The sequence below is a fragment of the Dipodomys ordii genome, unplaced genomic scaffold, assembly GCF_000151885.1.
Source record: "Dipodomys ordii isolate 6190 unplaced genomic scaffold, Dord_2.0 Scaffold6, whole genome shotgun sequence".
NCBI lineage: Eukaryota > Metazoa > Chordata > Mammalia > Rodentia > Heteromyidae > Dipodomys > Dipodomys ordii.
In genome coordinates, this window is record NW_012267222.1 from 6,537,149 (window position 1) to 6,552,969 (window position 15,821).

General features: G+C 59.1%; 1 protein-coding gene across 1 annotated transcript in view; it reads right to left on the reverse strand.

Annotated features, from left to right (window-relative positions):
- Window positions 1-349: 349 nt before the first annotated feature.
- The window catches only part of Casz1 (castor zinc finger 1), a 50,735-nt gene continuing 35,263 nt past the window's right edge, over window positions 350-15,821 (reverse strand). The window contains exons 3-13 of the mRNA XM_013033230.1: window positions 11,912-12,746; window positions 10,996-11,064; window positions 9,515-9,605; window positions 8,670-8,834; window positions 7,724-7,896; window positions 6,160-7,013; window positions 3,626-3,761; window positions 3,310-3,373; window positions 1,994-2,148; window positions 1,748-1,870; window positions 350-692 (exon numbers count right to left, since the gene is read on the reverse strand). Of these exons, the coding sequence (XP_012888684.1) occupies window positions 350-692; window positions 1,748-1,870; window positions 1,994-2,148; window positions 3,310-3,373; window positions 3,626-3,761; window positions 6,160-7,013; window positions 7,724-7,896; window positions 8,670-8,834; window positions 9,515-9,605; window positions 10,996-11,064; window positions 11,912-12,746 (3,008 nt within the window). The remainder of the gene's footprint in view (window positions 693-1,747; window positions 1,871-1,993; window positions 2,149-3,309; window positions 3,374-3,625; window positions 3,762-6,159; window positions 7,014-7,723; window positions 7,897-8,669; window positions 8,835-9,514; window positions 9,606-10,995; window positions 11,065-11,911; window positions 12,747-15,821) is intronic.

The window sequence follows — 15,821 nt, forward strand, 5'->3', positions numbered from 1 at the left end:
CCGGCCCCGCCCCCATCCATGGCTTCTGTGCCTACTCAGCCTGGGCATACCCACAGGGGCCAGCCAGGTGGCCCCCTCCCCTTATCCGAACCCCCCTCTCCCAGCCCACCGCAGCCAGTCCCTGAGGGATCCCCGAAGCCTCCCGCTGCTCCCCCCCCCACTACTGCTCAGGAACAGGCTGAGAGGCTCGGGCGGCAGCTTCTTTGGCTAGAAGGACGTGGCCTTGACTGCCAGGTCCCAGAGGCTGGGAAGAGCCAGCCTATCTGTGCAGGGTGAGGAGCGGGGCCTCCTCGCCGCCCCGCTACACCCCTCCCGAGACGCAGGGACAGGCGGCAGCTCAGGGAGGGACTCACTTGTCCTGGAACTGCAGGAACCCGGGTTTGACCTGGGGCTTGGCGCTCTCTAGAGACGTCGTCGCCAGGGGTGAAGCGGGCAGGTGAGGCACTGACGCGGGGATCTGAGGCATCTGGGGTATGGTGGAAGCCAGCTGCTTCCAGGCGAGCAGGGTAGGGGTGGAGGGCACCGAGGCGGGGCTGGGAGAGGGCCCCTCCAGGGAGGACCCCGGGCCTGTGGTGCCAGGGGGCGCCGGAGGGGACGAGGGGGCCACGGGCTGTTTGGTCTCGGCGGCAGAGGCTGGGAAGGAGGCCTCCGTGGATCCTTTGGCTGCGCCTCCATCTGTCCGGAAGTGGAAGCTGGGAGAGGAACAGGAGGGCGGCTCAGGTGCGAAGTGGATCAGTTCCTACCCAGCTGCACATGGGCTCATAGAGAGGAGAGGTGCCTTGTACGGTCCTAAGCTCGGGCTAGAGCGTCCCTTCCTCATTCCTGCATGGACTCTGGAGTTCTCCCCTGACCAGGACAGATGGACATGAGGACAGATGGCTGTGGACACCAGTTCTAAACTTGGGTCTTGGCTGGGCCCTGACCCCATCTTCCTACTGTGAGCTGCTTCTGCCCTGAGCCCTCCCTGTCTCTAGGGAGTGTGTGAGCAGGCCCTGTCTTATGAGGTTTTCTTCTTTCTAGAACCTTCTCTGAGGTTTCTAGCTAGGACTCGGTACCCAACAGGTTTTTTTTTTGGGGGGGGGTCCAGTCGTGGGGCCTGAACTCTGGGCCTGGGCGCTGTCCCTCAGCTCTTCAGCTCAAGGCTAGCACTCTACCACTTGAGCCACAGTGCCACTTCCGGCTTTTTTCTTATGTGGTGCTGAGGAATCGAACCCAGGGCCCAGGCATGCAAGGCAAGTGCTCTACCACTGAGCCACTTTCCCAGCCCCTCAACAGGCTTTTTTTTGTGTGTGTTCTAGCAGCTGGGGAGAAAAGCTTAAGAGAGTAATGATCTGTTTTCAATGTTTACAAGTTCTGAGTTCAATTACAAGCAGCATCTGGGCTTGCCACGACCTCTACTTGACTTGCAAATTCGCTGCATTATTTTGAGGTCAAAGGGAATCTAAAGATGTCATAGCACAGTTGGAAAGGCCGTCACCCCGGGTCCGAGCCCTGAGTCTGCACCGAGCTTCTCCAGCTGGGCATCTGTGGCAGAGCTGCTGGTCCAACACGGTCTGGCACTCAGGGCCTTCAGACAGGGCATGCGTAGGGGTGGAGCTGTTCACAGAGGAAGCGGGGCCTAACCTCCCTGGGCAGCACTCTGACAGACCAGGTTCTGCTTAATAAGCTGCTAGAGACTTGCACCAGCCAGGGGCCAGGCAGGAAGGGGGCTCTGCGTCGGGGTCCCCGGGACCGTCCCCTCACTCACTTTGCATGTTTGATGGCCCCATCCAGGGTGCTGAAGAGCGCACCACACTCCTCCACCACGCAGTGGAAATGGGCCTTGTGGAGGAAGTCACACTGGGCATCGCAGAAGTCCTTGGTGCCAAACCTAGCAGAGGAACGTCAGTTACCAAAGAGCCTGGGGTGGGGGGTGGGGCAGCTGGGCAAGCAGGTGCCAGCCACCAAGGCAATGGGCGTGCCCCCCGCCCCCCACCCGCCCCAGGCCTCTCACCTTCGGAGGTACACCTTCCAGGGCTCAGAGAGCTTGTCTGGAACCAGCGTCTTCACCGCCTTGCCCAGGAAGGGTGAGGGCTCGGCAGCGGGGCTCCCCTCCGCTTCCGCCTTGATGTTCAACAGGCTGCCGAGGCCGGGGTTGGCCTGAGACATCTGTGGGGACAGAGGCTGTGACTGGCTGCTCTGAGCCCGCCTGGCTTTGCCTGAGGGAGACTCCTGGTCTCCCCATCTCCCCTGGAGACGCAGGGCGGAGTGAGGGGACTCCGCTGCAGCCCAGATGCGAGATCCATCCGTCAAGCAGCAGCCGCCACTCTGGGCACACGGCGACCCATCTCTCCCCAGACTTTGCGGCTCCCTGGTTATTTTCCTGCCAGAAGGTTTTCAAAAGACGAGTAGGAGGAGGAGGGGGGAGGGGGAGAGGAAGGGAAGGGGGAACCCCTATGAATTCCTTGAGAACAAGAGAAGGCATACAAAGAAGGAGCAGGAAGGGAAGGGAAGAGGAGGAGGGCAAGAGGTGGCTGTGGGGGAGGAGTGGGGGGTGGCACCCGGCTCCTCAGGAAGGAATGAGAGTGTGCCAGGGGCAGAGAATGGGGGGGGGGAAGGACGGCAAACAGCAAGCAGCAGAGGGCAGGTGGCAGGGCCCGAGCCCAGGAGCTGCTTCCCGCTAGGCCCATCCCGTGAGGTCCAGCCCAGGCCCAGCTCCTCTTCAACGCAGTCACTTGTGTCGAGTAACCAAATTAATCTTGCTGCAGTCAAATTTATCATGTGAAGGGGAAAAATATATTTGAGATGATGTATAATTTACAAAGACCCTGCATTATTTAAAATAAATATTCTGGAGCAACCTCTCTGGAAGGCATCCGGGACCATTACTCAATCTGAAAAGTGGGAATTGATGCTTTTCACCCACTTTGGGAAACTCTCCCCCTCCCTCCCACCCCCCATCCTTCCTAAACAAACAAAAAGTATATATATGTATATATATATATACACATATATATAATAAGTAACAGGAATAACTAAGGGTGAGAAAAGTTAGAGGGTTCTGGAAAAGCTTTTGGAGTCCTCCATCTGAAGGGAGAAAAAAAAAAGGTGTCAGAGGCTGGAATATATTTCTTCAGCCAGTTCATTAAATTAATTTGTAAGCAGTGGCTCTGAAATTATATTCGATGAAAAATGGCCTCAAAATTTAAATGGTACAAACTCATCTTATTAGAGGGAAAACATTAAAAAACAAACACATCCCCCACCCCCCAGCACAGCTTTAATTTCTCTGGGTGGGGGACGGGGAGGCGTGTGATGGATGGTTCTTACCTTATTCATAAGCGAGGATAAAAGAGATGAATTTGCCGGGACTGCGTGGCCATTTGATTCATTACTAGAACACACAAACCAAGGGACTCAGCTCAGACATCTGCGGGCCTGGGCCCCGAGACGCACCCCTCCCCGCCAGTCCCGGCTCTGGCTCTGACCCTGCCTGCTGCAGCTGCCTGACCAGGAGGGGTACACCCTGAGTGGGAACGAGGGACCAGGCCTCGCCAGGGTCCAGCTTGGATGGTGCCGTGGTGGGGCCTCCTCTCTGGGGCCTCCTCTCCAAGGCCCGTCTGACTCTGCAGCAGCCTCTCCTCACCTGGGCTCCTTCACAGTCAGGTCTAGACTGCGATCTTGGGAGACTTCGTGGGGGCCTGGGGTGCCAGCGCTCTCACCGGGCTCCTGCTTCACCTGGGCCTGGGGGAACCTGGCCGGGGTGACCTGCTGCCCGCTTCCTGCAGGGGAGGGAAGATGGGGTTCAGAGGAGCTCAGGGTTCTCATGGGCATAAACTCTGCCCCCCACCCCCGCATCCCATGGAAGGGAGGGCGGCGGCTGGGTGGGCAGGGGCTTGGGGGAGGCCCGGGCTGCTGGTCAGCGATTCTCCCCACTGACGTGATCGTTTGCGACGCTTTCTCCTGTGTGGCAATTCTTTAAGTGATAATTATTGCAAAATTATGTCAAAGTTGTCCTGGCTTGGGGCCTCCCGGAGGAGGAGGGCGGGAGGCTGGGGAGGGGGCTGGGGCGGGGGGCGAGGACCCTTCATTTTCTCCACCAACTGTCACAGTCGATTTGTGGGGCTGCCGTGTAAGCTTTTATTAAAGACTCTGTTAATGCTGAGGGAAAGTGGCAGATCTGGACTGGGAGCGGCCCCTCCGTGGTCCCTGGCCCGCTGTTGCCCGGGCGACGGCCCTGCCTGCACTGAGCATGCCCGGGGAGGGTATCTGCTGTGTCAGGACTCTTGGGACTGACGGCCAATCAGGGTGCTTCAAACTGTGTGACCTCGAGGGCGAGCCGTCCAGGGGAAGGGGCTCGGGGGCCGCCCGGGTGACCTGGCTGGGTCTGGCGGGCAGCTGGGCAGGCGGAGGCTGCAGGAGGCTGGGCAGAGCAGGGAGGAAGAAGTTGCTGACAGGAAGGTGTCCACCAAGCCTTGTTCCACAATCCCCAAGTGACTGAAATATTAATTTGCCCCAAGGCGCTACAGCTGAGCGGGCTGCTCCACAGACAGAAAAAAGTGGCGTTTTATTAAAAATAAAGGAAAATGGTTTCCCTCCCGCTTTGACCTTTCTTGGCGAGAAAGGAGATTCCCCCCCCCCCCCTTTAAGGAAAAAGAGAGCAGTTGACAGTCTGGTGGCTGAGCTCAGGGTGGCCCGTTCCACAGGCCCCTGCCACCACTGGAGGGGCGTGGCCAGGGCAGGCCTCTCCACTATCACGTGAGGCGTGGAAAGTGCTACGTGGCACCGGGCACCTCTCCGAGCGTCCCACTGGATACACACGTCTCCGAAGGTCCCCAGGGAAGCGGGGCCAGCACCCCGGTGGAGGTGCACGCGGAGGAGCCCCGGTCCCATAGCCATGCTACCGAGGACAGTCAGCCTCACCACCACGCAGGGCCTTCGCTCTGCCCTTTGCCTGTGCCCTCAGCGCCCGGCTCAGTGCCAGCCCCCAGCAAGCCCCCAGCAAGCTGCTCTCCGTAAGCACCCAGGGTTGTTAAATGAATGAATGAATGGAATGGCGTGAGCCACATCCCAGGCGTGAGCTGAACTCTTTTCGAGGACTCGGATAACACGAATAGCTCTTTGTAGGAAACATAGGGAGAGGAGTGGGGAAACAGGAAAAGAAAAAAGAAAGGGAGGAAGGGATGTAGGAAGGAAGGAAGAGTTAGGAGAGCTGCCCTTACAGTGGCCAGCGAGGCCACCAGCGCTGAGCCCATGGCTCTGGCCCGCGCCGTCGGAGGGGGCCGCCGCTGGGCAGGTGTGGATACTTGATTAGCACCTGCAAGCAGGCCTGCGCACCACGCCAGCCACTTCAGCACACCACAGCTGCACATGACCACCATGCTGAACAGCGCTGAAAAGGTCCTACCAGCCAAGTGCTGGTGGCTCACGCCTGCAATCCTAGCTGCTCAGGAGGCTGAGATCTGAGGCTTGCAGTTCAAAGCCAGTCTGAGTGGAAAAAGCTGCGAGACTCTATCTCCAATTAACTAGCAAAAAGAAAAAATTGGGAAGTGGAATTGGAACAGCGCCAGCCCGAGCAAAGGAGCTCAGAAGCAGCATCCACACTATGAGTTCAAGTCCCAATACTTGCAGGCATGTGACTGCACGTGTGCACACGCACACACACACACACACACACACACACACACACACACACATTCTACTGGGGAGAAGCTGGGCAGCATCCCTCAGCCTGGAAGGGCTGTCCAGTGTCCAGATGTCAGGGCAGTCACTCTGCCACTAGGCTAGACTCCTCCCTCTCCAAGTCAGCTGGAGAAGACCCGAGGGAAGAAGGTTCTAGAACAGCTCTCCTGGGGCTCATCAGTGACATGAGTGTTGGGCAGACAGGACGCTACCAGGACACAGAGGTACCCAGGGGGCAGGACCAGTGCCCTGCTCCACAGATGGAGAAGCAGAGGAATGAGCTTGCTGGGCCCTTGGCCACAACGAAGGGCCCCAAAGAGGAAACAAACAGAATGGAGACAGAGACCAGGCAAAGAGGGGGTACTGGTGAGCAGAGACTAGGGGGCAGGGACCAGGCATCCACTCTTCCCAGCCCCGCCCTGTCCTGCTGGACCTGAGCACAGGAGCCCGCTGGATGCAGAAGGCACTTCCTTCCTGGGCGAGGCCCTGCCTGCTCACCTGGGTCAAAGGTGGCAGAGGGCTTGAGGGCAGCCGCAGCTAGTCTGGCCATCATGGGTGAGATTAGGCCTTTGCTTGCAGAAATCCTCTCCATGATGGAGGCAGGGGGCACCGGGACAGAGGTGGCAGCCACGGGGGCCGAGTCTCCAGCTCCTGAGGCCACCAGCGCTGGCGGATCAGGAGTGGCTGAGGCTGGTGCCCCGGAGGACATGGCACCCAGCAGACCGGGGGCACCCACAGGCAGCGTGGTGCTCCCGCGGCCAGGTAGGAGGGAGAAGTAGGGTGCGGTGGTGGGCAGGCCTGAGTTGGAGAGGGCCAGTGCCAGGGGGATGGAGGCAGGCAGGCCCTGGGGCAGCAGCCCGGCGATCTTGCTGTTAGGTGGCTTGGTGGTGCTGGGCACGGCCTCTGGGGTGGCGGTGGTGGTGGCGGCGGCGGCGGCCAGCGACGCGGAGGACTGCTGGCTGGTGGGGGAGGCGCTCAGGCTGGAGTTCTTGCTGCTCAGGGCCGAGAAGTCGACGAGGTCGTCGTTGCTGGATTCCTCATGCTCCGTGTCCTTGGCGCCCAGCAGCGAGGCCGGCAGCCCCAGCGTGCCCGAGGAGCGGATGTGCCGGCGCTCGTGCTTGCGCTTGTGCGAGGTCATCTGGCTGGTGGAGGTGAAGGTGAAGCCGCAGCCGGCGCGGATGCAGTGGAAGTGGTTGGTGGCCTTGCTGTACACGCAGCCCTCATACTTGCACTCCTCGTACTTGTAGAACTTCTTGAAGCCGTCCTTGGCGTAGGCGTCGTCCTTGATGTGGTAACTCTTGTGCTTCTCGATGTCACACTTGTTCTTGAAGGTGAACGTGCAGCCGGGGCGCCTGGATGAAACATTGGGGGCCTGACCCAGGGTCTCACAGGACTTGGAGGAAGCCCTGCCCACTAAATTCCTGGGCGGAGCCAGTGCTGGTGGCTCACGCCTATAATCCTAGCTAGATCTGAGGATCTCAGATGGGAAGAGAACTCTGTGAGGCTCTCTCTCTCTCTCTCTCTCTCTCTCTCTCGGTCATGGGGCCTGAACTCTGGGCCTGGGCACTGTCCCTCAGCTCTTCAGCTCAAGGCTAGCGCTCTACCACTTGAGCCACAGCGCCACTTCTGGCTTTTTCTGCTTATGTGGTGCTGAGGAATTGAACCCAGAGCCTCATGCATGCGAGACAAACACTCTACCACTGAGCCACTTCCCAGCCCTCTGTAAGGCTCTTTTATTACCGATGAACCACCACAAAGTTGAAAGTGGAACTGTAGCTCAAGTGGTAGAACACCAGGCTTGATTGCAAATGCTAAGAGACAGCATCGGGACCCTGAGTTCAAGCCCCACACACACACACACACACACACACACACACACACACACACACACACACACACACCCTGGGAGGAACAGATGGAAGACCCAGGCTGCATACCAAGACTGCTTAGCCATTCCTGATTTTGTCCTTTTTCCCCGGGAGGAGCTGGAGCCTGGCTGTCCTGTGGGTGAGCCTCCCTGCCACCTCCCCAGCCGGGGCAGCGGTGTGGGCTAGTAATTTACCTGCAGTGGAAGTGCGTGGTTTTCTGTCCATAGAACTGGCAGTCGGCAGTGCCGCAGTCCTCGGTGGCTCGGAAGCGCTGGAAGCCGTCGTTGATGAGCTGCGTGTTCTTCTTGTGGAAGTTCTCGTGGGTCATGACGTCGGAGGTGCTCGTGTACACCTTGTTGCAGCCCACCTAGGCAGGCCAGAATGGCCGTCAGGGCATGGGAGCCAAGCCCGGCCCTCCTGGACCAAGGCCAGCGCGGCTGGGTGTGGCTGAGGACCGTGGGGGCCTCTGCTTGGGTGGACTGGGGGGGGCGCGTGAACCCTGGCGCTCCCCTTTATTTCAGGGGTTTGCTTGGTGGATGGTTCCTGGGCACCAGGCCCTCCCACCCACCTCAGCCGGGCCAGGCCGACAACGTTGCCATATTGAGTAAAAAAGCAGTGTCGCTGAGCACCCTGCGGGCTGGGCTGTGCCAGTGTCTGCAGCATCTCAGCCCACAGGGTGGCCCCCCTCTTCTTGGCCAGGTTGTCTTACAGAGCCCATAACAACCCCTGACAGACACGGAGGAGGCACGGGCTGCTCTGTGCAACCCCAAGTCGCTCCCTCTGGGCCTGACACCTTGAAAAAGCCCAGACTCAGTGTGGCATTAAAACAAAGAATTAAACAAAAACCTCCCCAGGAATCGCTCGCAATGCCGCTCCTGCTGTTAAAGCCTGAAAAATGTCGGTCTGTATAAACAGCTCGCTGAATTCCCCCCACACCAATTATGGCCACAGGGAAGGCCCCCACACTGGCCATCAGACAGACGCTGCCCACATCGGAGCTTCTGGAACACTCAGGGTGCCAGCTACCCCCAGTGCTGGACTAGAAGGAAGGGAGGCCCACGGGGGGGGGAGTGGGGAGGGGGGCAGCGGTGCCCAGGGGTCGGGGGAGAGGACCGTGGAGGGGTTCTGAGGTGCGGTCACCTGCATGCAGTGGTAGTGGGTGCTCTTCCCATTGAGGTGGCAGCCGTGGTAGTAGACGCTGCAGTCATCCAGCGGGCTGAAGCGCATGAACCCATGCTGCAGGGAGTTGTCACGCTTCTTGTGCATGTTGTAATGCCGGATGACGTCCTGCTTGCTCGTGAACCTCTGCCAGGAGAGAGCGCTGAGCTGGCAAGAGCCCCTGCCCCTAACCCGCGTGCCAAGGCTGGCTGCCCAGGCCAGGGCTGGCCCCAAAGCCCTCAGGTCACCCTATAAATAACCCCTCGTAGGGCCAGGGCAGGCCAGACTGCCTGGTGGGTTCCCAGACGCTGGCCGTTGGCAGAAATGAGCTGGAGGGCTCAGAGACCCTTCCTAACGTAACCTAACGTCCCCTGGCTCCCCAGCAGTACACACAAGATACACAGCCCCCGCCCTGACATCCAGGGCTCTGACAGAGGACAATACACCCCACGGTGGCCATGTAGGCTGCGCTGGCAAAACAGAAGAACCCTGTGCAGACTGCCCAGCACCACCAGGTCACCAGCCCTGGTCAACACCAACTCACCAGCCCTGCCCAGTATCCCCAACCTCAGGAGACCATGGACAGAGTCAGTTAGCAAGGGGCACAGGCTGATGGGCGGAGTCATTAGTCCATGCTCAATTCCCAGTGAAAGGGGGGGGGTCACCAGGGCAACAATGGCTGGAGGCCCTACTGGGGCCTTTCTCAGCTGCTATCCAGGGATGTGGGTGGGCTGGTAGCTGTCCAAGTGAGGTGACCTGCCCACCTAGGCCCATGCTCCTTTCCCCTCCAGGAAGCCCTGGGCGGACAGGCGGGGTGCGGCCCATACCTGGTAGTTGCACTCGGGGTCCAGGCAGTGGTAGTGCTCGCGGTACTGGTAGGCACAGTGGATGTGGCCACAGTGCTGGCTGCCAGAGAACCTGAAGAGAAGAGTGAAGGGGTCAGCCCTGGAAGGCCTCTCTGCTAGGGTCCTAGGTCTGAGCAGCCCCTGTCCACACAGCCTGGGTGGGAGTGTGTGTGTGTGTGTGCGGGGGAGACAGGTGAAGTGGTAGAGGTCTGGGGACAGCAGGGCCAAGCATTGGGCCTGTCGGGAATCCCAGCTGCCTGCCAGCCTCTGCCTGGGAGAGAGTGCCCGCTGAGACAGGCCTGGCACCCAGGTGGGTAAGGAAAGTGGAACAGGCCACGAGCGCAAGTTGGAGGAGGGACCGACAAAAGACCTGGAGCTTCTGCAGGTGGCCGATGACCCATTCGTGTGCCCCCCCTTCCCCCAGCCCAGGCCTGGCTGCACCAGCCAGGGCTCTGCGGCTGAGAAGTGTTAAAGGGCTCTCTCTGTTCTGGGCTTTTCCTGACACTTGAAACAGTCCAGAGTTATGAATTTTTAAAGCAGAGCATCTGTTTGGCTTCCCGTGGTAGGAGCTCACTCTCCAGCCGAGTGCGCAGCCCGGAGCTCCACGCCGCCCAGCCACCCCAGCTCTGCGGCCACTGGCTGGCGTGCGGATGGTCCAGCCTCCGTGGGGCCATCCCGGGGGCAGCTCTGAGAGTGTGGCCATGGCCACGGGGCAGGGGGAGGGAGGGGGCTTCACTCGGGTCCCCACTGCAGACGATGGGGTTTCAGGAGATGGGAAGAAGCCCACTGCTGGGGGGGGGGAGGGAGGAGAACTACTCACAAATCAATGTTTAAGTGGAAGCTGCCAAAAGGACCATCGACTAAAAGCCCCGATAATAACGATGGTGATAATAATGATGGTAATAATAATCAAGAGAAGACAGAAGAGTGGAGCGGGGAAGACAGAGGGACAGGAAGAAGTCGGAAGATCATAGAAAAAGCTGCTGCCAGGCTGTGGCCCCGGCTGGCGCCAGCCTTGGGGAGGGGGCAGGGGCTGGTCTGGAGGTTCTTTGAGGGTCTTCACTGGCCAGTCCTGCTGCCTTTGGAATGGAAACCAGTGGACCTGGAGCCGTGCGTCATCAGGGCCATGGAGAAGGACCACTGTCTTTCCCCTTCTCACAGCTCCACAGTGGCCATCTCTCCATCCCAGGTCCCCGGGGGTGTGGGGCCGGAACCCGGGCAGGGCCGGCACTCACCTGCAGCCAGGCCCTCCCGCTGAGCCTCTTGTCCCCAGCCCTACCTGGGGACAAAGCTATTTAGGGACTATGTGGCCTGGGCACCACCCAAGAGGCAGGGCTGACGTGGTCAGCTTAGGGCCAGTCGGGAGGGGGCGGGAGGAGGCAGCCTTGCACAGCCCGTCCCACCCCCTCCCTGCTCCTGGCGTCCCCCACCTTCTCTCCACAGTCTCCTCCCCAGGGGCCTACCTGGCAATATATTTCTGGTAAATGTTTACATCTTCGGTGACAGCTGGTTTATCTGTGGGCAATCCGTTCCTGGTGAGACACACAGGGCACAGCTGATTAGTGGACGGGGCGGCTCAGCCCCAGTGCATCTGGAGGGTAGCTCTCCGCCCTGCATCCTGGCCCTTCCCTTCTGGGTTCTCCAACAGGCTCGGGATGGGACTGAGAGTCTCTTGGTAGAAGCCTGGCAGAGGCTCAGTTAGGCCAACTCTGCTGAGGACTGGGCTGCCCAGAGAAGGTGAGGCCAGAGGGCTAGAGGCCCAACCAGGCCAACAGCGCACCCAGACAGGAAGTTTCAGAAACTGAAGCCTGGCTCCCAGCATGCACCGAGCATGAGGGTACTGCCGACTGGTTGGGGCCTGCAGCAGACGGAAGGATATCGTTCGTCCGTATGACCAGGCTAGTTTTTCCGTCCCTGGGTTAAGGCCGAAAGGACCTATGCATCTCCCTGCCAGCCTTCTAGCGGCTTCTTCCTGCCTCCTCCGTGGTCCAGGCTCTGAGCCCAAAGCCAAGAGTATGGCATGGCCTCCAGAGTGGAGCAGTGTCAGCCCGCCACAGCCTGTGCTCAGTCCTGGTGGTAGCAGTCAGAAGAAGACAATGTGGCAAACAAGGGGTTAGCAAGGGGTCATGGGCACGTGTCCGGGTGTGTGACAGCAAGTACATGGGACATATAGAATATGCAGGTTCACCAGACGAAGGTACAGGAAGGGTGTGTGTGTGTGTGTGTGTGTGTGTGTGTGCATGGTGGGGGGCTGAGCTGGCGTAAGTGCATGTGCCCACCACTGTGGGCTTCATGGGTAAGGAGGGGGGCCTCTCCGCCTCTCTGCTTAGTCCTGTCCCAAGGCTCAGGTGGCGGGAAGGGGAATCGAGGGGGGCTTACTTGACAGTGGAGACGGTCCCCGTGGTGATGGAGTCTGTTTTGGAGAAGGTTGACTTCAGGTATTCGGGAGTGTTGAAGGAGAGGGAGGCAGGTGGCTCGGGCCCCGGCCCTGGGGCACTGGGGGTGCTGGGCATGCTGGCGAGGGGTGCGGGAGCCAGGCTGGGGGCAGGCGGACCCTTGGCGGGGCCGGGCTTCTGGATGCCCCGGACGTCGTACTTGGAGGGCCGCCCCACCTTGCCGGTCTTGAAGGCGATGGCCCCGCCCATGTCCGGGCTTCCCTCCCCGGGCTTGAAGAGGTGCAGGTACTTGACGTTCTCTAGGTCGTACTTGGACGGCTTCTTGTAGGTGCTTCCGTTCTGGGGCCGCAGGTTCTCGCCCGTCTTCAGTTTCTGGATGAAGAAGTCGTACTTGGAAGCGCGGGCCACCAAGTTCTGCATCTGGAGGCTGCTGGGTGAGGGCAGGGGCAAGATGGTGGCTTTGGTCTCCAGGTGGGCGGTGTTGCTGGGGAGCCGCAGGCTGGGCAGGGGACCCACCCCCTCCTTGCCCACCCGGTCCTCGGCCTTGGTGCCATGGGCTGGCCAGGAGAGCTGCTCGCCGGCCTTGAGCTTGCGGATGTACTCCTCGTACTTAGAGAACCGGGCGCGTTTGCTGAGGCCGTCCTCAGAGGTGGGCAGCATGGACGAGGCTGCCGCCTCGGGGGTGGAGCCAGCGTGAAGCTTCTCGAAGCTGATCTTCCTGGCCAACTCATCCCTTGTGTTCTGGTCGTCGTAGCCAAACATGCCAAGGAACTCGGTCATGGTGGATGCCGCGTAGTCCCGCAGGGAGGAGGCCTCTCCTACAGGGGGAGGGGCAGGTCACCTCTGGGGGAAAGGGGGAGCAGGAGAGGGGCAGGAGGCCCCCCACGGTGGACTCCCCCCCCCCAGGGGGAGGAGGCCGGCATGGGGAGGGGGCGGAGCAGGACATGATCTATGGACATTTGGCTCACTTGTTAGGTTTTATGACTCTTAAATTAATTTGTTTTAAAAAAAAGTAATTAATACTGGGGTAAAATAAAACGAGTTCATCAATGCCAGGAAAATCAATTTCCTAAATGTTCTGGCCGATGGCTTTTCAGTACATTAAACAAAGTTTCATAAATGTCTCCGCTCCCTTGCCTTGGCCTAATATGAAAGAGAAGTCATTTTACTGGAAGTAAGGACAGATCCCGGTCTACCTTCTCGAGTGGGAGCTGTGGTAGTGGGCCGGCCGGCCGGCCAGTCCTGGAGGCAGCCCAGGGCTGAGGGAGATGCTCTGGGTAAGGGAGGGGGGCCCACCTGGAGGGCCTTCCCTGACCCCCACAAATGGATCTCCTGAGCAGATGGGGCTTGTCCTGAGACATGACAGGACCTGGCCTTCTTGGCCAGGCTCCTCAAGCTGTGATCTTCAGCGTGAGTGCTGAGCAGGGGCCGGGCCCGTGCTGATGCGCCTACCCAGCCTCCCTCGGGCTCCCTGCTCCAGCCTCTCGGCTGTCCCTGTGTGCACACACAGGTTGCTCACTGGAGAGTAAGGGCGAGGGCCAGCAGCACTGACCCATCCACCTTCCCCACAGTCTGCACACAGGGCGTACTGACTCTGGAGGGGCCTCCCATATGCACATACATACACACCTTCCCATGAAGTCACACGCATACTCTCACATACACCTGTTTCCTCCTACGCACCTTCACACACCCACGTACACAAGCTCACATCCATGTGCTGGTTCACATACTCACAGGTTCACATCCCTTAGCTACCTTCCCCAACTCTACAAACATACCCACAGACAATCTCTTAAACCCCACGTGCAGATCCTCACCACAGCCCCCAGGTGGCTGGAGGAAGTGAGCCCATCCAGTGCCACCTTCTCACTGGGCACCTTGATTCTCTCTTTCTTTCTCTCTCTTTCTTTCCCTTCCTTCCTTCCTTCCTTCCTTCCTTCCTTTCTTTCTTTCTTTCTTTCTTTCTTTCTTTCTTTCTTTCTTTCTTTCTTTCTCTCTTTCTTTCTCTCTCTCTTCCTTTTCCTTCCTTCCTTCCTTCCTTCTTTTCTGGGGGGACGGTTATGGGGCTTGAACTGTAGGCCTGGGCGCTGTCCCTGAGCTTTGGGGCTCAAGGCTAGCACTCTACCACTGGAGTCACATCTCTTACTTCCAGCTTTTTGTTGTTAGCTGGAGTAAGAGTTGCATGGTGGCTGGGTGCCGGTGGGTCACACCTGTCATCCTAGCTATTCAGGAGGCTGAGATCCGAGGATCACAGAGATCCGAGGATCACAGTTCAAAGCCAGACTGAACAGAAAAGTCCATGAGACTCTTATTTCCAATTAACTCTCAGAAAATCGGAAGTGACGCTGTGGCTCAAAGTGGTAGAGTGGTAGCCTTGAATGAAATGAGCTCGGAGCAGTGCCTAGGCCACAAGTTCAAGCCCCATGATTGACCAAAAAAAAAAAGAATCTCAGGAACTTTCTTGCCCAAGCTGGTTTCAAACAACGATCCTCAGATCTCAGCCTCCTGAGTAGTGAGGATTATAGGCATGAGCCACCAGCATCCCTACCATCTTTTTTTTTTGCCAGTCGTGGAGCCTGAACTCTTGGCCTAGGCGCTGTCCCTTAGCTCTTCAGATCAAGGCTACTGTTCTACCACTTGAGCCACAGTGCTGCTTCTGGCTTTTTCTGCTTATGTGGTGCTGAGAAATTGAGCCCAGGGCCTCATGCACGCAAGGCAAGTGCTCTACCACTGAGCCACCTTCCCAGCCCTATCCCTAGCATCTTTTTTTTTTTTTTGTCGGTCATGGGGCTTGAACTCTGGTCCTGGGCGCTGTCCCTGTGCTCTTCAGCTCAAGGCGAGCGCTCTACCACTTGAGCTACAGCGCCACTTCTAGTTTTCTAGTGGTTTATTGGCGATAGGAGTCTCACGTTCTTTCCTGCCCAGGCTGGCTTTGAACCGAGATCCCCAGATCTCAGCCTCCTGAGTAGCTAGGATTACAGGTGTGAGCCACCAGTGCCCGGCTCTAGCATCTTAATTCTTATGCCCTGAAAGAAAGCTCTGTGCACACAGGCGGTGAGACTCTCACAGCCCAGGGTACCCACGCTCTCTCTACTGGGGTGTGAGTCTACCCATCTGGGCACAGAAAGGTGGCTAAGCCTCCCAGTCTGGGGCTCTTAGCAGCTAGGGGAAGCCGGAGAGGACCCTTCTTTACTGAACCACATCCACTCTTGTCAGGTGCGGGAGTCTCAGAGCACACACCAGGGTGTCTGAAAGAACATGGTGGGGCCTGGCGGCACAGCACCAGCTGTGAATATGGAAGGGACTCTGAGCTTCTGGGGGGAGGGGGACATTTCGGAGGGGGGGCACTGGGATCTCACTGAGGACAGGACAGTCCCAGGCGGCATTCTGGCACCCAGGCTGGGCAGAGTGACTCAAGGAGTTCACGGACATCTGGTCTCCTGGCAGGCCCCAGGTCAGTGCGGGCCTGTGCACCAGCCTACCCAGGTTGGGGGCTGGCCTGGCGGGGAGTGGGCTCCGTCGACTGCTGGATGCAGTGGCTCAGGGACCAGGGAGAGGGGCTAAAAATAGCTGGAGGCAGCTGAGCCCTCACTATATATGGCAGAGAAACAGAAGGCTCTGAAGGGCAGGCAGCTTCGAGCAGGGAGGGGGCCAGGCGGGGGTCCCAGAGGCAGCCCAGAGCCCCCCACCCCCCGCAGGCCTTCCTGAGCCCCCAGGCACATAGAAGGTGGCCTAGGGAGCCAAGCTCAGGGTGGGCAGCTGGGGCCGTCTCGGGCTGGCCAGGAGGCCATGGGCTGTCCAAGCCCCGCCTCCTGCCAGGAGGTGAGGCTACTCCCCTATCTCCAGGCCTTGAGCAGAGCCCGGGGTGAGCCCAGGGAAAGCTGAGGGGA